At 34.4% G+C, this 27,857-nt stretch overlaps 1 protein-coding gene across 1 annotated transcript in view; it reads right to left on the minus strand.

The window, feature by feature from the left end:
• Positions 1–5,795: 5,795 nt before the first annotated feature.
• Positions 5,796–27,857, minus strand: part of LOC134532292 (uncharacterized) — a 45,715-nt gene continuing 23,653 nt past the window's right edge. Inside the window, exons 7-11 of the mRNA XM_063368711.1 lie at positions 22,375–22,467; positions 14,287–14,434; positions 10,379–10,518; positions 8,005–8,157; positions 5,796–5,947 (exon numbers count right to left, since the gene is read on the minus strand). Of these exons, the coding sequence (XP_063224781.1) occupies positions 5,796–5,947; positions 8,005–8,157; positions 10,379–10,518; positions 14,287–14,434; positions 22,375–22,467 (686 nt within the window). The remainder of the gene's footprint in view (positions 5,948–8,004; positions 8,158–10,378; positions 10,519–14,286; positions 14,435–22,374; positions 22,468–27,857) is intronic.

Below are 27,857 nucleotides of genomic sequence, written 5' to 3' on the forward strand. Positions count from 1 at the left end.
AACGGTGTTCATCAATTACGCATGCCTCGGAGAGACGTCACCCAGGAATATTGATTTTCTAATTAGTGAATCTTATAATTTGTTTAATTCATCGAAGTGATATATTTATCATAATGCTTCATATGACACCGTGAACTTTGGATCAGAGCCTTTAAAGATTCCTCAATTGTTCATCACTAGATAGATCTCCACCAAGCCACGTGTACGCCGCATTTTGGAACAATGGAATTAATTAAAACTTTCGTTTCAAGTTGCCAGAGGAAATGAACATTACTTCATGGCAGAAATGCAGTACAGCATGTATAGTGACCTTACAAACTGTATATTTTTTTATTTATATAAGATAATAGTGCAGGAGATCCGAGCGGTAAATTTTGAAAAGAGCGATGCTGAAATAACCAAACTTTACACAGACCTGATCTTAACGGAATCTATCAGGGATCGCATTCTGAAACTTACACCCAGAGTTAACGTACTGTCACAAAATATTGCTAGTTACGTTGATCCGCTGTTTATAGGTATGCTTTCGAGACAATATAATCTAACACGTGAAATGACGTAAAACATTAAACAGCAATAAGTAAATTTTACTCTAAAACTTAGTCAACGAATTACAAGCAAGATTACCTAAGAACTGTGAATTTCTACAAAAAAGTTCATCTTTTCTGTTCAAGAATCCCTTACGGTTATAAAACCATCAATCATCGAAATAGCGCAGTAACTTTGTACAACACATCGATATGGTTATTTTTGCGTAAAATAAATATTTTTTAAAGGTAACACCAAGTATTTCTTACAAAAATTTACACATAATTTTATATTTTAATTGATGTTTTATTTAATCATATATTTTTTTAACCATGGAAAAGACAATCGAACATTCAATGATGGTAATTTATTTGATTTTTATTGTGTTCATTAATATGTGCAGTTGAATCTGGAAAGCTATTCAGGGAAAAATTTACCTACAAATAACTTAAACAGTTTGAGGTAATGGGAACACTATTTTGTAGCGATACTTTTGTTTTTGTTTAAGTTTACAAATTTTCGAAAATATCTGTAATTTTACATGAATATTTCTTTTCCGTAAAAAAAAAAAAGAATTTACGTTATACTATCAGCGTAAAATCAAGCAGTCTCTTCCGCAACGATGGACCTGCTGACTGCCATAGAACTGGCCGTGTGCTGGTGTCCAATGGTGGCACAGGCTTCAGAATGTCCTCCCTGTGACAGCTCACACCTCCCCCCCTTCACCCGGCTTTTCATTGACGTCACGTGACCGGCCCTTCAGTCCACTTTAAGTGGACTGTTGACAGGGCGAGGGTCTCGCCGCCGCTGATTGGGCGTGTTGCAGGAGCGATTAGACGCGTGTTTCGATTAGCACTTGTTGTCGAAGGGATCGCTCGACCCTAATTAGTGCGCGAGGGCTAATGCACGTGTGTGGTCGGCCGCGTGGTCGAGACATTCGTCCTTATAATTTACCATTCATTCGTTTACGCATGTGTGAACATCTCAGATCCGTGTATTCATCATTTGTTAGGAGTAATTTCGTGAATGGAACGAAAATGTTCAAGAATTGATGTAAGCTTTTGTACATACGTCATTGCTAAGACATTTTTCTGTAAAAGAAATCTTCAAAATACACAAAAGACAAAAACTCAAATTAAGCAAAAAAATTGCTGATGTCAACAGGATATAAACACTACATAACAGAAATATGGTCAACAAACAAAGAAAAACAATGAAAAATGGACTAAGAGAACCAAAAAACCAACACAAATGATGACAGCACAAAAATATTGAACCCAAAAAAATTCAGCACAACAGTGGAAACGAGACAAAATCACGATAAAACGAAAAAGACGAAACGAAACGAAAAATCTTTCAAAGATAATGAAAATGTGTAACCACGGTGCTGCCAACTGTGGCAAGGTTTTTTTTTTTTCGTTTTTATCTGAGTCATTTCATGATATAGTTAAACATTTCGATCTGCTAATCGATTGATTCGATATTCGATGTACCTGCTCCGCGTAAATAAATGTGGCTGGAAACACGATTTATGTTTATTTATCACGTTCGGCATTGTTTTAAAGAATTCCACGTAAAATATCGTTTTCGAGTTCCAAATTGTTAGTTCCTTTGAAACAGTGACAACGCGAGAATACATGAATTTGCTCGTTGCAGAGGTTAGATGTTTGCACATCGCCGGCGAGTGCTTCAAAGATTGGCTCAAATTTTTGACGTGACAATGTCTAATAAATCTATGAACGCCGGCTGCACGCACGAAAAAGTGTCCCGTTACGTACATTGTCCCGTTACACTGTGTCCCGTTACGCTAATTGTACGCTTGCGCCACATCTATCTCTCTTCCACTCGATTGGAACAACCATCGCTTTGAATTTTTCGAGGCACATTAAACTTGAAACACTCCCATTCGTTTCCTACTTTTCCTATCATCGTCCTATCCTTAACAGAATAACACAGATTGGGAGAAGTTAAATAGCAAACATGTATAAAAGTTATAGTTAAAATGATCTATTCGTTAAAGTAATAAACATATTTGAATTAATGAGTGCAAATAAAAATAAATTTATCAATTAAATTGTAGATTTCATTTCACTCCTTCTTTGTATCCATACAAAATAGTGATAATTCAATAAAAATTATTCAATTTTATTCATATAAGTATGCAATCATTTCATTAATGTTTTGTTATGACGTTGTCACGTTAAACTATCGTCCGTAAACCGACTTTACAGACAACCAAATTTTTTTTAACGACTCTTCGACAACAAGCCATTAGCGACGGCACACGCTGCATAACTCTAGAAAACTTGATAATCCCTGGCCTGTGGTAGAAAACAGATTCTAAATTTGTTTTGGAACAAAAAAAACAACAAACAAAACCAACAAATTGAGGTAAATACACCTGTGTTCGAGGCGGTACGCATGAGTTACCCTGAAAGGGTGTGGAGGGGGAAGAGAGAGGCCACATTTCCTCGCCGAGATCCTAATATATTTATAATTCCCACAAATAAATGGAAATAATTGTTCAAAATCATTACTATGCACATACGCCATTATTATTTTGACTATGTCAAAAAGAGAAACCGGAAGAACATGCAAGGCTAAATTAACGCACAAACACACAGAAAAATATAAGCAAAAATCACCCAGATTTAAAATGATTCCGTGAAATAGATAAGATGTAACCATATCACAGCACAAAAGAACACATTGGAATGATAACGACGAGGCTTTTGCCACCCACTGTGTTCATCTGCGCTGTGACATTGTTCTAATTCCTTTCACGGAACTATTTGTGCTGTATTTGCATCTGACATCTGGCTTCGGCTGATTTTTACTGGATTTCTCTGATTTATTTTGTATTCATCTAGCTTTGTATGTTCTTAGATCTTTCTCTGTCATACATTGCCAACTAGCAATGAAGTTTGTCCGAAATAATGATTTGAATAAATCTTTCCCATAGTAAGAATCTTAGATCCTATGATCAAGAATCATAAATAAAGATCGTAATAGGAAATAAATTAAAGGAAAAGCAGGGTTAAAGGATTCTATTCAATCCTGAAATAAAATTATGCTTACGCTCTTGCATTGTTTTATACCCAGCTGGGAGTCTTAAGTTTTATCATTGCGTTATATTTTTATTTTAATGTGTTTGGTTCGTTGGTTATTTCGTACCACCAACGGCCCTCGCTGGGAAAAAAAATGCTGTACTTTAACAAAAGATTCCTTTGGAAAAAAGGTGTCAAGGAATAGTTTGTAAGACTACAAGACAGATATTGTAACTTTGTACAACACATGGCTATGGCTTTTTTTTGTATACATGAAATACGTTTCTCGAGATAATACGGAGCATTTCTTACGAAAATTTGTTCACAATTTAATATTTTAATTGATATTTCAGCTAAGCAACAATTTTTTAACTATGGAAAATATAGTCGAAAATTAAACAAATTTACATTATTTTGTTTTGTTATGCTTATTTGTAAGCTGTTAATCCTGGAAAGCTGTTCAGGGAACGGTTTACAGATAAATTTTACTGTGGAAATTACTGGGACAACGCAATGCATGAAGGTCTGGTTAAGAATCAGAATCTATTATTACTGAAAACACTATTCTTTATTGGTACTCTTGTTTCCATGTAAACGAATGAATCTACAAATATCTGAAACCAAACCAGTTTTTTTTTTCTTGTTGCGTTGACAAAAATAAATTACCTAGTACGATGCGAATTCACATCCTTGTCTCATCTGGGTCTTCAATCCAGACACCCCTCGTTTGGAAATCAGGCATCCATGCTAATGCTCTACAGAGTTCGGAAAACGCGTTAGTATACCCGCAACGTTAAAATGCATTCTTCTGCGAATCAAGAGCGTGTCCAAAGGACTGTGCAAGAAAGGGGGTAGCTGCCGAGTACACTCCACTTGCCCTAAAGTCATTCGACCTAAAATGATTTTCGGCTGAATGCCTGTTAGGGCGAATGACTTTTAGGCCAAGTGACTTTTAGGTCAAGTGACGTTTAGGAAATATGACTTTTAGGTCAAATGACTGAAGGATTATTTTAAAATTTTAGGTCAAGTGACGTTTAGGAGATATGACTTTTAGGTCAAATGACGCGCACCCTAGCTGCCCCCTGTCCAAATATATACATAAAAAAACACAAGAACAAACCACAAATATTTGAAAAAAAAAATAGTTAACATTTACTGGGTCTTTGATACTTTAAAATAAACAAATAGCACAACATAAATATAGTAAATATGTATAATACGAGCTTTGGTTATTTTTACGTATAAAAAATGCGTTTTTTGAAAGAAAAAAAATACTGAATATTCCTTCTCGCGCTTGCGGTAATTGATGCAGAATTAAAAAACATTTTTTGATGTGTTTTAGTAGCATAATTTTTTTAAATCATGAAAAAATATTTTGTTATATTGCTTACTTATGCGCGTAGATAATACTGTAAAGCAATTCAGGGAACGGTTTACAAATAACTTTAACTAAAGCGGGCACTGTGACAAAATATGTAGAGCATGAATTCCCGAGTAAGAATCAGAAACCAGTATTACTGCGAACAATTTTTTTTGCGTGTACGAATGTACAAATTTGATAAATATATGAATTTTACAGAAAAAAAATTGGTTGTGTGTAAAGTCAGTTTACGGACGATAGTTTAACGTGACAACGTCATAACAAAACATTAATGCAATTATTGCATACTTATATGAATAAAATTGAATCATTTTTATTGAATTATCACTATTTTCTATGGATACAAAGAAGGAGTGAAATGAAATCTACAATTTTATTGTTAAATTTATTTTTATTTGCAGTCATTAATTCAAATATGTTTATTAATTTAACGAAGAGATTACTTTAACTATAACTTTTGTACATGTTTGCTATTTAACTTCTTCCAATCTGTGTTATTCTGTTAAGGATAGGACGATGATAGGAAAAGTAGGAAACGAATGGGAGTGTTTCAAGTTTAATGTGCCTCGAAAAAGTCAAATCGATGGTTGTTCCAATCGAGTGGAAGAGAGATAGCTGCGGCGCAAGCGTACAATGAGCGTAACGGGACACAGCGTAACGGGAAACTTTTTTTTGCGTGCAGCCGGCGTTCATCGTTTTATTAGACGTTGTCACGTCAAAAAAAAAACTACAGTGTAAGAAATAAACTTTGCAAGAATAGTTTTAAATAAATATTTTTATTTTAATATATATATTTTTTAAAATGAAATGCAGACGGTGATCCGGAGTGTCGGGTCCCGCTACGCCGGGAACATGACGTCGTACGGAAGAACGGATGAGATGTCCTGGAGGATGTTCACCAACGTCTTCCTCACCACCTCACTTACCACGGGGCTGATCTCCTTGTGCACCTCCTGCCAGTTCTCGTTCAGGAACACGTTCATGTTGTCGCCTGCGATCACCGCGCCGCGTCTCAACCACCGACAGGCGAACACACGACTTGCCACACTGTTCAGAAGTTACAGTAGGTACATTCGACGGAATTTCAAACGAAGGATTTAACTCGAATCAACAAATAGTTTTTCGTAATTTCCAAATAACTGAATCTTCGTATGTATGTCCGGGCTGTCTGTATGTTTCGTTCTGAACGAAGGTGAACACACACTTGGACAAAATAACAGTGTTTTCAATGAAGTCTTAACCAGTTTTTTTTTTAATGTTATGTAAATATACATAATATAATCTTCTGGATTCATGTTCAAAGTAAGTGAACTCAGTTTCCGTGAACTTTCGTAGTAAACCGTAAATTTACGAATATCCCTGGATAAATCGTAACCAGCATTTTTCGTGATTTTAAGGTGAAATTTTTAACGATATATACTGTTAATAATTTTCACATTGAATTTACGAAGAACAATGATTTAAATCTATCTGAGGATCTTCGTAAATTTACCGCTATCTTCGTAAATTTACAGATAATAATTTTGTTGACTTCTTGAGTCTACTAAGGTAATCTTGATGAACTAGCGAAAATTTCAAAAACTTGTTATGATTCCGGAAAAAAATACTCTTTTTTTTTCTTTTAAGTGTGTATTTACCTTAATAAACAGAATTCAAAGACTTCGAGAATGTAGTTTCCTTCATGAGACAACATACAATAAACGAATATGTTAAAACGTTCACACATAGTGAACTTTTCAATGTATTTTTTTTTTTTACTTTTGGCACATAAAATATTTTTTTGGCGTATGTTTTTGATTGTGAAATTATTTTATTGTTTAAGAAGAAACAATTTATCATATGCAATGGTAATCTTTAATTAACTTAATTTTTTTGGTAATAATTGTGGCATTTTACCTTGTCAATTCTCCTATAAAACAAAATTAGAACAGTATTAAAAAAATTGGTTGTTTGTAAAGTCGGTTTACGGACGATAGTTTAACGTGACAACGTCATAAAAAAACATTGATGAAATGATTGCATACTTTTATGAATAAAATTGATTCATTTTTATTTTAATAATAAAAGAATAAATACTTGAAATTATACTAGTAATCAGATTTTTAAAATGCAAAAATGATTTGCCTTTATTGCCGAAATTGTTGATGTAATAAGCAATTAAAACCAGAGATTAAAATCCGTTGAGAATATTTTTGTTTTAATGTCTTCCAGTGCTCAAAATGATATGCAATTGTGGCCTCGGACACGAAATTTTATTTATAATTCATTAATAATAACGCCCCTCGCGATAAACAAAGGAAAATATGTATTAAGGAGTGCCTGGTTCCCGCGATAGCGGATAGATATCGCGATTCATTCGGTTCGCGTCCGTCAACGTAGATGACAGCACGGTAGGGGAATAATATTATTTAGTTTTTATAACATGATTTTAAAACAAATACGCATCCCAAATACACAAAACTTATTTATAATGTGTTACAATGTTTTTTAAAACATTGTGCAAAAGAAACCGGGTGTAATTTGAATTATTATGTGTAACTGTAAAACACCATTGTTGGTTAAAAACGTATTTGAATATTCAACATTACTTTTAAATAACCGTACCGATTGTGCTGAAAATCGGTGGACGATCGTTAAATTACATAATATTTATAATTCAAACGACTAAAATATGATTGAAAAGTCAAATCGATGGTTGTTCCAATCGAGTGGAAAAGAGATGCCACGCATACGTACAATGAGCATAACAGGACACATCCAAAGTGGGACATACGTAGTGGGACAATGTGCGTTACGGGACACTTTTTCGTGCGTGCAGCCGGCGTTCATCGATTTATTAGACGTTGTCACGTCAAAAAAGGGAAAAAAAAATTTCATACGTTTTAAGAAATTTTGAGCTTGAAGAATAAGTGCAAACCACTGTTCGTAAGGCTAAAAGTTTCAATGTTCTGTCTTCTTGGTTATGCAATAGTTCTTGAAAGAAAGAAATGAAGAAAAAAAATGAAGCTGTTACAGTACATTTCTACCTGCATTTATTTCCGTGCTCACCTAAAGCCTTGTCGCCGTTGAAGAGATTCTTGAACTCGAAGTGCGACCTCTTGATGGCGAAGTCGAAGGTGCTGTCCCTGAAGGACATGTGCTCCAAACCGTCGCTCAGTTTCGCCAGATCGAAGGCACTCTTAAATGTTCCATTAAAGGTATCTGGCAACATACGTAAATAAACAACATCAATTCGGCTCAAATGTCACGCCGATCTTGACGCCGCTAGAGACGTCGAGGGGTATATTAGATTATAATGTAGCGTCTACGGAATGAATTGGCGGAGAAAACGGGAGTACCCAGAGATAACCCACTGGCTCGCGGAAACGCCCGCCACGTTTCCCAATTGTGAAAAAAAAATACTGGTTGAACCCTGGCGAGAATTGAGCCTAGATCGCCTTGATGGTAGTGTAGTTAACAGACAACTTATTTAATGCTTGGCACATCGGTAATTTTTATGACCAACGAGTCATCCATCAATTTATTGACTTGTTTTTTTGAAAATATGACATGTCCTTCGACAGTATCATTTTTTGTTAACAATTAAATACATGGAACTTTACCTACATGCATTACCTGGGATTAGAACCCATTAACACTCGGACAGAAAGCAGGCGTTCATATAACTGCGCTACAAAAGGCTGGGTTCCCATCGATAGATTTTTAAAAAAAGTGGTTATTTGTTGCTACAGTCAATAATTCTAAACTGGTGTAGGTATTATTTATCTTCCTCTTGTGCCATCATTTTTTACGCCGTTTAAGGAATAAGACGATTGTGGGTTATAACAGGGCAGATCCCATCATGCATTCAGGAGTCTAAAACAACAACCTGATCCCAATTTATAAACTATGGCTTTCCACGTATGAACACTGTGACTTTTAAGGGGCAGGTAGTTTTCGCTAGTCATGAATGCCATAATTTTATCTGCGCAATGGTCTTACTCGTAAGGCGGCATCAACAATGATGGCACAAGAGGGAGATACTAATATACCATTCTAGCATCGTTGAATCTAGCAACACTTTCTTACTTTTAATAAGTAACAATGTCTGACCATGGAGAACCGACCTTATATGCACGCCTTATTACGGTGCGAAAGGTTCTGTGTTCGAGTCACGGGTAATGCAGAGTTGTAAACTTATGTGTGTTTTAATTGTCACAAAAAATGCCGGATTCAATGAAAACTGCTTGAAGGGACTGTCAATCTGTCAGAAACAAGTCACTCGTGGATCATTGGTGATGATAATCGCCCACCAGCCAAGAATTAAAATAAATAATTAAATTAATAAATAATTTGTAGTCTGAACACTCACATCCAGTCACAAAATGCCAGCTGTCTTTCCAGCGAGAAAGAATTTATGTCTCTGGTGATCTTGAAGAGTGCAAGAGTGAAGATGCGAAGAACGGACGGCTCGCAGCTTTGGGACTAATGGGATGACCTCTCCGGAAACCCTTTGAACCATGATGACATCCCTCACGTTCTCTACACCCAGATCACATTGATAGGACTTAAGGTTTTTCAGTGGGTGTACTGCCATCAGGGCATCTTATCCGAAGATAGATTTTCATCATATAATAAAGTCCTTAGTTACTGCATAAAATAAAACCTTCCCCATCATTATTTCAGTTTCATTGAACCATCTAACTCTCTCTAGAATATTTACTTTGAAAAAAATCTCTTTAGACCTTCGGTTTTTACAATGAAAATCATATACTTTAAAAAATTTTCATGAGTAAACATTAAAATTTCAAAAATATTCCTCTCATTTGGGAAAACTTTCGTAGACACGATGTAAATATTTTTTTTACTGTTGAATTTTTCTAACTGTTTTGATTATCAACGTGACATTTATTTTTCATATCATGAGACCGAGACACCTTAGATGGAAGTTTTTCGATAAATACGTGTTGGTTATATTTTTTATTAGTTTAACTTAAAACCCTACATAAATTGGCGTGGCTACAATGACTTTATCAACCGCGAATGTACGATGCCATATCTTTATTGTTTTTTACCCGAATAAAAAAACTCATTGAAATTTATTTGTGACACAAGCAAAAATCACGGAAAATAATACCGCTATGAAAACAGTATATATATATTTTTTCATTATAAACACTAAAAGATAGAGGATAAGACTATCCTACTTATAAACATTGATGTTCACAATCATAAAAGTAATTTTGTAAATCTTAAAGTTTCTTAAGAATAAGAATCATTGTTTCATGGAAATAGGTGTGGCACCTAATTATAATTTTTTATTTGACTTTTATGCCAGGTTGAAAATACAACACTCGTTTTAGCTTCTGTGTCACTGAATTTTTAAAAAAAGGTTGAACTTCATATTCACCATAATTATAAGTGGTGGTTATGGAGTACTCACCTAGTTTAATAGTCAAGTCACCGTCGCCTTTGATTGGCAGAATAAGAACTTGGCCATCTATTTGGTACTTGGACTTCAGGTACATGGCTTGACCTCTGACGAGAAACCTCGTTTCCAAATTTTTCTTTTCCAAGTCGAAGCTGTAATCATAAAGTTCCGAGAAAAAATAATAAAAAAATACTATTTTTGTTCACACAGAATTATTATAAAAAAAGTTTAAATTACGAAATACTGATTTATGTCACATGGCTTAGCAGAGTTCCGCATACGGCCAGTTCACACGCAACGTTTTGAGAAAAAATCTACCTGCGCAGTTCAAACCGTTAAAATAAAACTGTTATTTTCACTATATTAAAAAAACACAATACGAATGTTGCTTATCGTGGCCACCCTCCAAAGAAAACTACTGCTGCAGGCTTCAACCTTAATCTGGGGCAAAACCAAGGACTTTGCACTCTTCTAGGAGTCTCACCAGACTCGCCACACATAAACATAATTTAAAAAAAAATATTTTCGTCCATCTGTCTGACTAAACTCGACTATATTTTCTTGAAAAGGATGCAGGAAAGTGCAGTGAAAAAGCAACTGCAAAAACATAAACAAGTAGGGAACAACTATGGAGTAGCTAAAATAATAAAATTTAAATTCACTAAATGGCAATTTAATTGCTCTACTAAATATCATTTTTTTTGCAACCTACTATATAATGAATCGTGAGCAAAGGGGATCTAAAAACTAAGGCTCACAAACAAACGTATGACCTTACAAATCGACCAAACAGATTACAAAATAATTATAAAACTACAATTATAAAAAATTTATAAAAATTGGCTTTACCTTTATACCTTGATCAATATAAAATTATCTACAATTTTATAAACCATACTGAGCGAAAGATGGATATTGCAATTACATTAAAAATGATTCATTTATGAATTCTCAAAACAATTCCTAGCCAGGACATAAAAATTTACCAATAAAACTATTTCAACGGAACGGAAAACGGAGTAAGTGTCCATACGCACCAACTTAACTGCACGACGTATCGACTTGGGGTTTGAGCTATTTTGTTCAGTCTTTCACCTGTCTCCATGCTCCCGACTTTTCACAAGACTGTGTAGTTTTCCTGCCCACACGCCACGTCATGCCTGCAACATCGTGAACTGCGCAGGTAGATCTGTTGCCCAGAACGTTGCGCGTGGACCGGCCTTTAAGTAGAGACCGGAAAAATTCGCGAGTTCATTTTACGATAGGCTAAAATACAAATCGTTATACCTTAGTGCTGCCTCTGCTTTTGGCTCACAACTCACCTGGATGACTCTGGACCAATGAGAAACACCCAACCAAAGCTTTATCGAATCACAGGCTGCTTCACGGAACGTCTCACAAGACAACAGCCAATGAGTGGGTGGCATTTGACCGAGTGTACGTAGAACTATTGAGTTCATCCTACAGGTCATTGAACCCGCGAATTTTTCCGGTCCCTACCTTTAAGTAGAGTGGACCTTAAAGACAACTGTGTTATACAAACTACTTCAACACAGACATGGTGCTCACGAGTAGGTAACCGCGAAGAGACTGGTATTCCAAGACATAAAGTAAGGGTTACGGTGCTGAATATGCTACAACTTCTCCTTAACCACATTCCTAATGCAGCAAAGGACACGTCTATCCCCTTATTGTAAGGGAAAATATTTAGGTTTCCTATCGGTTGCCGATCTGTTTCCCGAATTCCGCGCATGCGCAGAGCTCGCTTTTTCGTTGATTTAGACCAGATGGCGGACTCGCTTCTGGCGACATTAACTCGCGTATTATATATTTTTTTGGTTCATCGGGGCACGTACCAAATTTTTGGTATCCCAAATGAAACTATATGATATCGAAACTATCCTGGAATACATTCAGTGCACTTTAATTACTTTAACAAGTAATAACCGCAACTTAAAATGTACTTGAGAAAATGTGGAAGGAGGTTTTTTTTTTGTGCGATGGTGTTGCTATCGCTGGTGTTTTTTCTTCCGTAACAACAGTACCGATGGTTGCGAAACATCCGCTAGAATGCGTTGAAATGAGTTTGTAGCCTCGCGCAGGGCACGATTTATTAAAACTGTTGCCGGTTTGTTTCCTCACTGGGATTCGGTTTGGACACGTTCTGGAATACGGCCCGCGAGTTAGGTTGCTGTTTATTCCCAACAAGGCAGTACTTACTCGCTACCTCACCCGAACGCATTTCCGCCATCTGGATGTATTCAACGAAAAAGTGAGCTCTGTGTAATTTGGGCAACAGAAGGGCAACGGAAAGGATAACAAAATCCGTTCCCTAAAAAATAAGGGGCGGGCCGTGTCCTTTGTTGCATTAGAAATACGTTTAGGGTAAAGGTGTAGCATAGGTATTCAAAACCTAAACTCTTGTTTTTGTGTCTTGTAATACAGGCTAATGCCACAAAACCCAAATTCGTTCAATGAGAACAGTTTAAATAATTTTAAACAGTGCTTAATTTTTTATAAACTTTTTTTAACGCAGAGTATCTGCCTTTTTTACATATCGTAGATCTTAGTGTTGTCTGCCAATAGAAAGAACGGAAAACCATGGTACATTTTGTGGTTAAAAGTGCATTTTGCCCAAAAATGGGCTTTATGTATAATGCCTCCGAAGTACAGATATCCATATCCATACTAATATCATAAATGCGAAAGTGTGTTTGTTGGTTTGCCCCTCTTTCACGCAGCAACGGAGCAAACGGAACGACGTGATTTTTTATTTTGCATGGAGACAGTTAATAGGCCGTTGGTATACATCTGGAGCTTTATTTGTATCTATGATAGAGGACGTTTGCATTGTTGATTGCGGTTATTGTTGAATTGGTCGACTAGTAAATATTTAAACTCAATTTTGATTTTTTTTTTTTTTTTTCGTGTTTAAGTGTTTGAATGCCTCGCAAACCAACCAACTGCTGATAGGCGACTGTTTATTAGTAGTCGCCGGTTGATGTTATTCCTGGTGCTGCAATTGTTTGCACTTTTCTGTCGTTTTATTAATTCTCTTTTAAAATTTGTTACCTTTTTTTTTCCCGTTGTTTTTCCCGTGTTTTTACATTGTTATTTCTTTACTCGTGCATTGTGCTTTTCTTTCAATTTGTTATCATGCAAGAGCGCAAGGGTGAGGCATGTATTTTATGGTTTTGCATTGCTGTATTGCTGTTTTGTATGTGTTACTTGTCCGATAGAGAATTTTTTTTTTGACTGAACTTGGTGACCACGGCGACGGCTGTTGTGTGGTCGATGCCTTCTGCGTCTGCGCAGCGTCGGGCATCACAGACGCGGCAGCGGCTGTGCGAGAGAGTGTTCCGCCTGAGGGACTGCCGTGGCGTCAAACCAGCGTGCGTGCGGGTCGTTACCTACAACGCCGAACGTACAATAACGCCGAATGCCAAATTGAACGCAACGCCGACATGCTAGAAAACACTGCTGTGTACCACAACGCCGAAATACAGTAAAGCCGGAAAATGTACCACAACCTAACCTAACCTAGGCTAGCCTAACATAGCCTAACCTAACCTAACCTAACCTAACCTTACCTTACCTAACCTAACCTTTGTGGCAGTCCTGCGATGACATTTTTTCGGCGTTTAACGTATTTTGGCGTTGTGGTAATTTTCGGCGTTGTGGTAAGCAGCAGTTTTCTAGCTGTCGGCGTTGTGGTCAATTTTGACATTCGGCGTTATGGTTTTCGGCGTTATTGTAGGTTCGGCGTTGTAGTAATTCGGCGTTGTGGTACGCAGCAGTTTTCTAGCTGTCGGCGTTGTAGTCAATTTTGACATTCGGCGTTATGGTTTTCGGCGTTATTTTAGGTTCGGCGTTGTGGTATTTCGGCGTTTCGGTGCGCCCCCCTCGGGGACTCGACTCACTCGACGGCCTGCAGGTCGGCGCTGTCGAGTCCGTGCACGCGCAGGTCCGTGAGGGTCAGGGAGAAGCGGACAGGTCCGGAGCCCTGGTCCACCACGACCCTGTCCAGATGCAGCGGGTTTAGCGGAGGGATGTGCAGCGACGGGTCGCCTGGAACATGGACACCTCCGGCCTGCAACTTCTTGGTTTGTAAATGTAGGCTAACTAAAAATCAATCACGTAAAATTACAGATGAATATAAATTTGTACATTTACATGAACGCAACTGCATTTCTGCACTGTTAAAAAAATTTTAAACTTTAATTTAAGATGATTTCTGGTTATATATTATCCAGGGGGGGGGGGGGGGCGACTGAAATGCTGCAACCTTCGAAGGGTAGCCCTTCAGGATTTTTCTGACAGTGGTTAGTTTGTAAAGTGACCTAACCTAACCTAAACTAAACTAAACTAACCTAACCACTGTCAGAAAAACCCTGAAGGACTGCCCATCCAAGGGGCAACAATTCAGACAACCTTTCAAAAACACCACTGTCAGAAAAATCCTGATGGGCTGCCCTTCCAAGGGGCAACAATTCAGGATTATAAAATTACGAAAATAGACAAATTTTAAGATACTCGAAGGGCTGCCCTTCCAGTCGCTTTACAAACTAACCACATTCAGAAAAATCCTGAAGGGCTGCCTATCCAAGGGGCAACAATTCAGACAACCTTTCAAAAACACTACTGTCAGAAAAATCCTAATGTGCTGCCATCCAAGGGGCAAGTTTTCAGGATTATTTAAACACTTAAAGAAACATGTTTTCAGAAATTGTATGGGCTGCCCTTCCAGTCGCTGTACAAACAAACCATTGCCAGAAAAATCCTGAAGGGCTGCCCTTCCAAGGGGCAACAATTCAGCTTCCCCATCCAAGGACTATCTCTGTAAAAATTTACGGCGGACTCTGATTTCACTTTGTTTTTTTGAATGAATCCAAAAGAATATTCTTGGAATATTAACAAGTCATACAAAAACTGGCTACGTTTTACAGTTTGAAACTTTATTGTTTTGTCCACGTGTGCGTGTTTTTATGTTTATAACGAAACACGCAACTCGGAAGTCGAAATACGATGGAGTTTCTACGAGGATACAGTTATTTCAAACGACGAAGAACAATTCGTTAATATTTAATGTTTGATTCTTCGTTGGTAAGTCTGTAAAATTTAATGAAATTTCTAACAGAGCAGCGCGTCATAGTTGAAGAACCTTTTTCCAGAGTCTCGGTCGACATGTGCAGTCGACTTATTAGAGACTTATTAACAACTATCGATAGTTATACTCATACAAACACAAAGTGTGTGTCATTTATTGTTTGAAAGAAGTAAACTCTGAAACCATTTTTCACTGTTATAAATCTACATTATACAAATTGGAAAAAAATCAGTATATGATTACAACTAAGTCAAACAATTTAAATACTTAAACATAAAAAATGCCAACACTACTGATCGATTTTGAATTTTTTTTTACTTTTATAAAACTACATTCTTTCAGGTATAATTTACGCTAATGAACGCTATAATTCATTTTAAGATTGAGAAATATTTTAAACTCTAACATGAGTTGAACGACGACACTAACGGCTTTCTTGTCTAATTAAAGCGTTACATATTTATATTCATCTTCCCGTACGAAGCTGATGACTGGCTTTAGTTTTAAATAAATACGTTATATAGCTATGAGATATTTTTTACATGGTTTTATTAATTTTATAAATAATAATTTTTTGAGTTTCTAGAAACTTAAATTTTTTTTAACGATATCTTTTATAAAACATTAAAAAAATGAATTTTTTCAGAGAGTCTAGATAGAATTCCGTTAATATGATGGTTTTAGAAGGTGTTTTTTTCGTTTTAATGAAATATGTCCTTAAAAGAACAAAGTGTTTTACAACAAAGAAAACACACAATTAAAATCTTTACGACAAACGATTTAATTATTTTAATTCATGCCAGAATAAAGCTCATTTAAATGTTAATTTAAAACATAATCTATGAACTTGTTTATAATTATAGTTAATAGTCTCAAAATAATTTTGGAAACATCTTAGCAAAAAATTTTAAAGAAGAAATATATAAAAAAAATAGATTTTATAATTAAAATAAGTAAGTCACCCAGCCTAGTAGGGGGTGGGGGTGCGGGGAGAGAACTTAGAAACGGATCTTCTAGTGAGAGACGATGAGACATAAGTCTGGCCATCGTTTTGCTACGAATATTTCCCTTAACAACTAAATAAAAAAAAGAAGGAACATGTACCTATCTGGCAAACAAATTTAATTAAGAACACAAAATGCAATGTTTGCCCATTGGAACGCCCGAAGGAAATGTTATGACTATAGGAACGATGGCATTGCAATGCAGTTAAATAAAAATCGCGACAGAATTCGGGACTTGACAGTTCTTGCCTGAACTTGACTGACGGATGCTACAACACTACCGAAACAACGGAGCGAAAAGGCACAAGCTACCACCGTAGTGTAGTTGGCTGCAATGCGGCTTTCGGCATGAGTGGCTGCGGGTTCGAGTTCAAGTTGCAACGCGGGTGTAAGCATAGAAAATGGAGGAAGATAAATAAGTGCGGCTATTACAGTGGAAACTAAAAAACGGTGTTTATGACCACACGGCCGTCGAGAAATTGACCATACAGTGATGTTATAATGTATACAAAAATAACACACATTCAGACTAGTATTTTATTTTAATTTGAAGGAATATTAGCATCTTCTGTTTGATACCGAGCCATATTTAAATTTCAATACTTTCCCCACCAGGAGCGCTAGTTAACACACATCGCTTACCAGAGGGCATCGCTACCACCATTTTTCAATAATCTATACCATGAGTGTTATCTGTTGGGTGGCCTCATAACTGATAGCGAAAAAAAAACTTGGATATTTGAGTTTATAATGTTAATTTAATAACTTGACGAATAATGAACTGTGTGATAAACACTTAACCCTGTTTTAATAACAAATAAGGTTTTATATAAATAAGTAGGAGATGCAAAATGTATTGTATGCCACACCATAAAATATTTGGGTACAAAAATAAAGCTAACTAAATTTTATTAGTTTGCATGAAAGTAGCTTATGTATTGCTTCTAACAATCAATATAGCTCTATTACTAATATATTATATAAGCTAATTTCTATTGATTGGGCCCAAAAATACTTCAAAAATAGGTCTCAGTCTCGGCAATTAAAGTTTCTCCCCCGTGGGCGTAAGTTTGTGTGGTCTTAGTTCGTACAGAAATTTGTCAATGAAACTGTTCAGAGAAACTATTAATAGTCACAAAAAGTAGCTAAATAAAACAGGCATTGCTGGCTTTTCGGTAGATAGAACACGAACCTCAAGATCCAAGTTTAAAATTGCTCTGGAAATACTTTTTACTTAATTTTGGGACACTTTCTTAGTGTAGGTGATGGCTGATTCTTCCTTAAACGTCTGTTACCGATTTCTGATTAACATGCTGTTGTTAATTATGTTTCATCGTTATCTTAAAATAAATAATTGTTATTTAAAAAGAAAAAAAGATAACACCTTACAAACATTTTCAATAACAGTTACTACACGGGATATATAGATAAATTAACGAAGGAACATCATCATGGGAAAAAAAAAAAATACATCACAAGACAATTCTCTACTACCATATAATTCAGAGCGAGAGTGTACAAATTTATAAAATATTGGCATTTATATGTGTATACATTTATACATAGGAAATACGGTAGTACACATTTCCTTTATGTATACCGTGGTAAAAAGTCTAGACGTGTTGTTAGTTACCACTACTAGGCTATACATTTCCCTCCTCAGTTCTCAATGTAGGTAGCATTAGCAGGTTGATGTTTAACATGGGAAAATCATACTCTATAAAAACAAACTTTCGAATTTAGACATCAAGATATATACCTATACATCTTAATCATTTAATAAATACTCCGCACGATCATAAACAATTTTCTTCGCTACATCATGTTGTTGACAAATTCGTTGAGCTTTCTTGTGTGCTTTTTCTAGGAAGCCTTTAATATGCGAAGGATGTTTCGTGAGACATAATATTTCAAGTGACGCACGAACTGGGATGAAGCTCGAAAGCGTTCTCGGAATGAATCACAAAAAAAAAAGTAACCAAGCGAGCGTGTCATCAAAAGCTTTCCTTGACAGACGTCACTGTGATCTCTGGCGAAAACAAAACACTTATCGCACAACGTTCCCGCCTCGCAGTATGCAAGGGTTAAAATTATCGCCTTAAAGCCATATCGTCACTCGTAACCCTGATGCCAGTTCACACAGGAGTGATTATTTAGTTTTATTACAACGTTTTAAAGAAAGTTAAAAAAAAATGGGCGTGTGTACTTATGTACGCGCGTGAGAAGTTATACTTCCTTGAAATCATTAAAAAGTAGTTTTTAATTGCATGAAAATATTTAATTCCAATAAAATAATTAAAGGGCTGGAAAAAGATAGTCAACACAGAAAATAAAGTTCAGTTCAAATTTGAAAAATTAAATAAATACAATTTATAGAATAATAAATATAGGTATATGACATAATTTGTACTAAATATTATAAGATTTTTAATTTTAAATATTTATTATTTATTATTTAATATTTTAAAAGAAAATAAATAATTGAATAATAAATTCATAAATCTTAATTGAAGTATATTAATTTTTTAAATATTTATTATTTTCTTAATTTATTTTCACTTTTCATTTTGATCAAAAAGTTTTCATTAAATTTGTTAATTTATTTTCAAAATTATTACATATTATATAAATAATTTATAAATAATACATATTAAAAATTAATATTTTGATATGATGGTCGATTTTATTTTTTATCACAATTTTTTTAAATATTTTATTAAATTTATTTCTTTATTTTGTTAATATTAAATAACCAATAATAAACATTTAACATTTATAATTTAATAATTTTTAGTACATATTAATTATAATAAATAATATTTTAATTTATATCAATAAATAATACATACGGACAGTTAACCTCAATTATATTGGAGCATTTGAAAAAGTATAAAGGCACAATTTTTTTTCTAATATTTAGGAATAGTAAATATTATTAATCAAAATATTCAATTAAAATCACAACTGAATATAATTTATCATCACATATATAATTCGCACTTGTATGAAACTAAAACACGTGTTGTGAATGTAGAAACTAGAAACATGTGGATAAATATTATAAATATGAAAACAGAGGCGACGAGCGTGCCAACATGCGCGACTAATAGAGGTTCTATTTCTATTTTGTTGGTAGCTTCTTTTTGAGACATAATGATAGGTTTAGCGGGCAGCTTCACCCTGTTAATTTTGTGTTACAGTGATGCGCGCGCATCTTAAAATTTCACTCTCATCATTTTTTCATATCGCCCCTAAAGAAGTATAACTTCAAAAAGCCTTATTCTAGAGCCACAAATCAAACTTGTACCTAAATAAAAAAAATATTCTGCAAATATGTTTATTATAATTTTCGTTGAAATAAAATATTATTCTTCAGGAAAATCATTATATGTGAATATTTAAAAGATGATAATTTATGTTTTCGACTGTTATATTTGCATATATGTATGAAATATATTTCAGTTACTTGTTTTTAATAATTTTTTTGAGTTGAAATTATTTTTTTTTTCAAATTAAAGCTCAGTTAATATTTTTTATAGTTTTAAGTTTTATCACATTGGAAAGAGGAATACTCGCAATTTTATCATAAGGACACAAATGCTTATTGTGAGTCTTAAACTCTGTTCCTAAGAACTAGAAGTCATGTACGCTGACCCCTAAACCACAGAGGATGTCTCTAGTAATTGTTGATCTTGGAAAAAGAAAGGGAGTGGGAACAGCGAGAACAGAAACAGGTACAAATAGCACAATTAGCACACAGACAAAGGCGCTTTAAAACTTTGTTTCCTATGTGGTTATTAAATACTTGCCGGCCTCTATTAAAGGTGTTTTGAGCTGGCCGTAAAAATATTTATGATTTTGCAGCTAGGTAAGTCACGTAAGATAATCAAGACCTAGTGAGAAAATTATCAATAAAAAGGGTTAAATAATAAAAAAATTAAAGTATATTATTTTAGTCGTACATTTACTTAATGTCATAAATATTAAAATGTAGTTTTACATAAAAAAATTTATTCAAGCCAAATACAGATGTACCTTAATAACCAGTTATGTAAAAATAATTAAATATCTTACAATACTAAAAGAGTAATTTTTTATTAGCATTCCCTGCTGCAAATGGAATATTTTGTAGTATATATATTCTAAATTATGTATTATATATTAGAAACACTTACTCAAACTAGAAATATTTTAAAGCACGAACCTCAGTCACATAGTAAATACTTAATTGGTGATAATAAGTCACATAGTATTTTTGTACTAGGGTAGACCTGTCTTAAAGCACTTTAAAAATATTTTTACTCGTAGAATAATAATTTGCTTGTAGAGTAATATTATTAATTGGCTATTAGATTGAACTCCTACGAAATGCAGATAGGTTTTTTAAATTTAAAATATTCTTGTTTGATATTTTGTAGCAAATGCTTTTTAGGCCTCCAAGTGTCATAAAATGTACCTGATTAATTTATATTTTTAACAATAACTACACTTTTGGTAAAGAAATTTAAATATATATATAGTAATATTCATACAATAATAAATTGTATATTTTTTTATACTTGTGCCATTGAAATAGCACATTTTATTTGAATATACTAAATTAGCTCCTGGTTCATAAAAAAAAGATAAAAAATTTTGTGGCCCAATATTTGCAATGCAGCTACAAGGGAATCTCCATTCTTGGTTTAGAGCCAGTTTGCCGAATTATGCTTAACTGAGTGAATTTGAGTTTTAAGTCAACACATTTGTCAGATAATGATGGACATTGGAAACGCACGTCTTTCATAAATGTGTCATCAAACTTATGCAAAGGACTTTTTTATTAGATTAAAATGCATTAATTTAATTTTAAAAAATCAATTAAATTTCTTAAATTTGTCGAGAAAAATTAACTGTTTTAATAAAATTGAAGTTTCACAATGTTTCAGAAATAAAATCATATAAATTTAGAAATCATTCAGCAAACAAACATAACGTGTACAAATGGTCGTTGTTACATGAACATGCGGGCCTAATTAAGCCTCATCAATGAAACTATCTAAATAATTAAGCAATGAATATATTTATTTTATTTTCTCCCACACAGTTCTTTATCTGACAGATGAACAGTGATCTTAATTGTTACACGAATCAGTCTAATAGCTTATAGGTATGACCGTGGAAATCAAGCTTTGAAATTTAAGACAGTTTACTGATTGATTTATGCGTTACATTTAATTTAGTCTTTAAAATTATTTTACGTTACATTTATTTGCTAAACAAAATCCCGAAAGGTATTAAGTGTCAGAGGTACATACATGAATATGCTTGTTGTATTTAACACGAAATCCATAAATTTTTATAATTTACCGGTGACAGCTGTCGAATGTTGACTGAAAGTAATTCGAATGATTTCTGTGCAGTCCTGAACTATACATTTTTTTTTCGTACAGTGATATCAAATCATACACTGTTAAAAATTTTCACATTATTTTTACGAGGAACGCTGGTCATAAATTATTCAAGGATCTTCGCCAATTTACGGTTATCTTCGTTAATTTACGGATACTAAGTTCAATTACTTTTTACATGATTTCAAAAGAATTTTTATTGATACATTAAAAAAAATTCCAAAACTGGTCAGTCTACGGTAAAACCACTCTTATTTGTCCAGGAGTGAGTTTACATTGGTTTATAACGAAACATTAAAAATTGGAAGTCAATGTACGACGTAGTTTCTACAAATATACAGTTATTTGAAATAACGAACAACTATTTGCTTACCTGAGACAAATAATTTATTGAAAAGTTCCCAAATTTATTGTAATTCCTAACATTGTACTCACAGGAACACACCGTTTTGAAGAATCAACTGGGTTACACGGAGAGTATAATATTAAAGTAATAATGTTACTTACCTTTTGACAGCGTTGGTAATGCATCCCTCGTACTTTTCAATGCACAGGCATTAAGATTCAGGGATTTCTTTGAACAGCCCTTCAGGTACGGAGCTAGAAAAAACGCACACGCACCAACGATGAATATTATTTCTACCACCCACAGTGCAACACAGAAATTTTCCTATAGTAAAAGTAAAAAAAAAAGTTCTAATTGGTACTAAAACACAATTTTAAAATCATTAAAAATATACCCAGTTTAGCTCCGCGCTAGAAATTCATAAACAAATTTTGGAAAAATGAAGTGTGCAGGCACAAAAATATATTCTTGCATAGGAGGTGCCTAGCTGGGCGGATAACATTCTGTAAGCAAGCAGACAATAAGAGTGAAACCGGCTAGCACATCACGTGCCTTTTCACCTCTACGCACAAAGCTACAATACAGTGTTGTTAGAAAAAGTTATTTTGAACGATTCATCGGAGATAAAAAAATTATTCCTGAAATAATTAACTGGACTCTGAAGAAAAAATTTCGAAGAAAAATAAGGCTATTAACTGTTTTAGTGACGCAAATTCAATGTATATTAAAAAATAAACTACAATTTATTTTTGAGTATTTATACTAAAAATAAAATCTTGCATAACCTATCAAAGCTTAATTTAATTAGTATATCGAAGTGTTTACAAGATGTGGTTAAATTTCACAAATCACCAGCTAAGTTAACAGTTTAATTGAATTAAACTACCGACAGGTTTCATTACAATGGCTAAAATTATGCATTTATATCTCACCTGTGAACCAAATTCGCACAAAAGTAGTGCAAGACAGGGATGTCTACTTTTCATTAACCCCGAGTCAAGCGTTCGAATAATATGCAATTGTGCATCTACATTTATTTTGTGTTTTAAAGTAAAGGTAAGGTGTTTCAAAGAAAATTCTTGCAAAAAAAATTCTTGAAATTTTTTTCTATGTTATTATAACTGATTTGAATGGTTACTTAGGTTACGTCAGTAACATTAAAGATACTCTAAAACCATATGGAATGAATTACTTTAGCCAAGTGGGTATTTTCATTACGATCAGAAAAGTTATAAAACTTAGTGAATATATATTAATATATTTAAATGTATTTTTGTTTTTGCTTAAACGACAAAAAACTTAACTTTATTGAGCTAATTAAAGTTTTCAGATTTAACAGTAAAATTTTCATCACGGAATTATTTTATCCAAGATTGCGTCTAATATATGCAGGCTAACAATTTGTTACGTCTCTATTGTATGATGATGTTGGCAATATCTCTACTTTTCAATGATAATCAAGGGTTGTGAAAATTGTAATGCCAGCATTTTAATGCATTTTTGAAGTTGTTATATGTGTTAATGAATATAAATTATAACGTAAAGTATTTGAAGATAGTTGTACTATTTAAAATTTTTATTTGTTTAATGCCAATTTGTGGTGTTTATTCCGTAATGTTCACGAAAACAATATATACGGATGAATCACATGGGTCCGCCATTGTTTATCGCAATTCAGTTTGTTAAAATTCTCCATATGTACTTGCTATATTCTTCGCTACTTCGCCATGCAGTTATCTTTCAAACGAGGTTTATTTTCGTAGTGCACTGTTTTCTGCGCGAAATGAATTTCATTCGATTCGTTTTGGTTAGCGCGTTTTGTGCAGTATCTGCTCTCAAATTAGGTGAGTCACCCATAATCGAACGTCCGAGAAACTCATTTCTACATTATGGAAGCACCGTTTTTACACATTTCCGTTCCAATAGACTTCCGTTCCATTCACGAAGTTACTCCTACCGAATGCCGTAGAAAAAAAATTGGTTATCTGTAAAGTCGGTATACGGACGATAGTTTAAAGTGACGTTATAACAAAACAATGATGAAATAATTGCATACTTTTATGAATACAATTGAATCAATTTTATTTTAATAATAAAAGAATAAATACTTGAAATTATACTACTACCTAATCAGATTTTTAAAATGCAAGAATAATTAACCTTTTGTTGCCGAAATTGTTGTAGTAATAAGCAATGAAAACTACATTAACTTTTTACTTTACTTTATAAACAGTCAACGAAACAGTTCACGTGTAGATGATTTGTAATTAATTTTAAAAACTGGCGTTTAGCTATAAAGTTTAAATATAATTATGAACAAGTTTTCATATAAATAAAGTGTAATCAAATATCTATCATCAATTATATGAATCGTCATAATTTTTTAGTCATTTGTAACATAACCTATTATTACTGCACTCGCCGACAGCGTAACGGAACACAGCCTAACGGGACACAGCGTAACGGAACAATGTGCGTAACGGGACACTTTTTCGTGCGTGCAGCCGGCGTTCATCGATTTATTAGAAGTTGTCACGTCAAAAGAAATCAAAACTCAATTTGAACGTCGTTCAGCTGTCCGACTCACGCAGTTTGTGGACGGATCCCGAAGCGGCGACGTGCAGGGCTGCCAACAAGGCGGCGAGGAGGGACGAGAAGCTGTTCATGTTTGTTCGCGTCGCTGTTCTGCGTGAAATGCTGGCAGCCTCGGTTCGCCCGCGGTATATATATATATACCGCGCGGGGCGGCCTCTAACCCAGCCGCCGGCCTAAAGGCTGCGCGCGAATTACCACTCAGGCTTCCGTCCTCAAAATTTCCGCATCTCTTCACGTGGGGTACGTAACTGGAGACAGGAAACTCATTAATGATGCCAACCTCATAACCCGAATAACCCTGCTGTAAAAAAAGTAAAAGAATTAGCTATTTAAAAAAGTAAATTTATGAACTATTCTTAACTTCATTATTTTCAACCTTCGACGAAGCCTTCTGGCTATTGGATTTTTTTTTTTTTAACTTATTTATTGTGCGTTCCACCAGGAACGAACATTTGTTATTACACTTTCTTAAGTCATTTTTGGCTAATGCGCAAATTACAACCTAACGTAGCTTTTTGTAAAAAAAATTCTTGCAATGAGGAAAAAGACTTAAAATGTTTTCATGAACATAACTGCATTTGTGCTTACAACGGCTCTCATAGAAATCAAAATTTTAAACCTCAAAGTAATAAGCATAGGCCCCCTATTAAAAAATAAAAACAAAGATTTTCGAAAAATAATAAGTACTAAAAACTAATTATCATTAAAATATTCCCAGTTTCGCAAACTTAGATTTCCAAAAAAGGCGAAACATTTTCACAGATTTTTGGTTAATGCTAATCTTTCTGAGATATAAGATTTTTGCGCAATTATAAGCATAGTTATTCGTAAGGAACCTAATAATGATGAATATAACTAATACAGTTTAATTTGATAACTAAGGCGTGTTACACTCATGTAGCTGTACATCAAATGTTACTCTATTGTTACACATCCGTTATCTATTTTATACTAATCTCTATGGAGTAGGCTAATATTTGTGCTTCATGGTACGCTTGTCTCCAAGGTATATATATCTCTTTGGCTTTACATAGTCAGCGAGTCAGTTATGAGCGTACATGTACATTAGGACATTCATGACAAACGCAAGCGATTTCACATGCTGCACATGCGCGAAACTAATTTAATTTGATTAGTTTCGGTTAGCGCGTTTTGTGCAGTATCTGATCTCAAATTGGGTGAGTCACCCAGAATATAACTTTCTAGAAAGTCACCTGTTACAATATAATGGCCCACGTAAAAAAAAAAAAAAAAACATAAATATATGCATGACTCGAATATACTAAGACCGGTTTATATTTTATAACATTTTAAAATCTTTCCTATTTTTGTTGCAAGCCACTTTTCAAACTGACAAGCCGATTTATAAGACGCAATGACGCTAAAAAATAGGCGAATTCATAAACACGCAAAGAACAAGACATCAGTTGTCGTCGAATGTATAGCATGCCTCCGAGGGAGAATTTTAGTAAAAATAATTTCAGCACAGAAAAACACATTGGACTGACAACAACGAGTAGTTAGAGCAAGAACAGGAAAACCAGAAGAACCAAAAGCTTGGATAAAACAGTGATGTACAAACAAAACCTTAATGATAAAAATAAACACAAAATCTGCACAACATAAACAAACAACACAACGATGTACGGGCAAACACAGCATGAACCAGTGTAAACCGGTAATGGCGAATATCTATAAAATTGCTTTTTATCACCAACATATTCTATTTTTTTTTAACCTGACGAACAAATTATTGTGTCACGAATTTTCCTATAGTAACGTAGTCTCGACCGGATGAATAACACTTAGCAAGAGTTAAAGTTCATCAGATTTTTTTTTTCTCTGTCACGTATCTGGTCATTTATTCTTTATTTTTGTTAAGTACCGCTTACTTGTAAGAGGATTTTAGGGCTACCAACTGCTGACGAGCATGCCCGAATTCAACCTCGGTGAAAAAGCCCGGTAAAGGTGCTTTGTCAACAAGCGACATGCTTGACTGCATTTTGCGGAAGGGAGTTTACAGATTTGAGCGGCCCCTTATGCCACCATTCTATTCAGAGACAAAATAAAATGAATTATTGTATGTTTCCAAACTAATGTTACTAACAGACAATTGTATATTAGAAATAAAGTTGGTATTTCTCAAAGATGTATTCCTATTGATTTAAATAAGTTATAAAATAAAAAGAACCCTCAAGTTTTATTTGAAAAAAAATTCAAAATAAACTAACACGAATGAAATTGGAATTATATCAAGAACAGCCGGAAAGATAAAGAATTTTTCTGAATAGTTTTTGCTGTGCAATCTTTTTAATTGACCTAACAGATATATTCCTTCAATGTAAAAAAAAAAATACTCAAATCACTAAACCCCCAAAAATATATAAAACGACTTTATTTGAACGAAATTACATTATTTACACAGTGAACCAGAAGAAAATTACGTAATTATGTGAATAAAAACAATTTTTTTTTAATTCAATATTTTAAAATCATAAATAAACCTGTTTCGATTGTCGTTTAAAGATATTTGTTAAATCTGAGAAAGGGCATACAATATGTAGACTGTAAAATAGTATTTATTACAAATATGATTAAATTATATAATTGATTCATAATTATTGCGCTATTAACTCTTATGATAGATTAAAAAAAATAAAGAATAATTATTTCCAGTGACATGTCGAAATTGTAATAATATACGGTTCCAATTTTATTCACGCTATGAACATTTGAATATAAAATTTTACCCTTAGGTTTAACGTTGGGTGAGCATCTACAGCGTTCGCATGTCTCCAGCGAGGCAGCTACGAGCAAACCTCCTTGGCCAAGGAGGCTGAGGGTGATATCCTTGGCCGAGCTATGGCCGCGCCGGCCACGGGCGCGTCACTGGGTCAAGAGCGACGGCGCTGCGATTTGCGGTCAGTTTCCTCCAGGGGCTACTGGAGTAAGGTCTCCCAGGCGGGAAGCCCGGTTCGCTCGCTCCTCGGTAAGACTAGCTCACACTGTGACGATCTCCAGCAAGGTTGGTTCACAATATGCATATTTC

Source organism: Bacillus rossius, chromosome 5 (assembly GCF_032445375.1).
Source record: "Bacillus rossius redtenbacheri isolate Brsri chromosome 5, Brsri_v3, whole genome shotgun sequence".
Lineage (NCBI taxonomy): Eukaryota > Metazoa > Arthropoda > Insecta > Phasmatodea > Bacillidae > Bacillus > Bacillus rossius.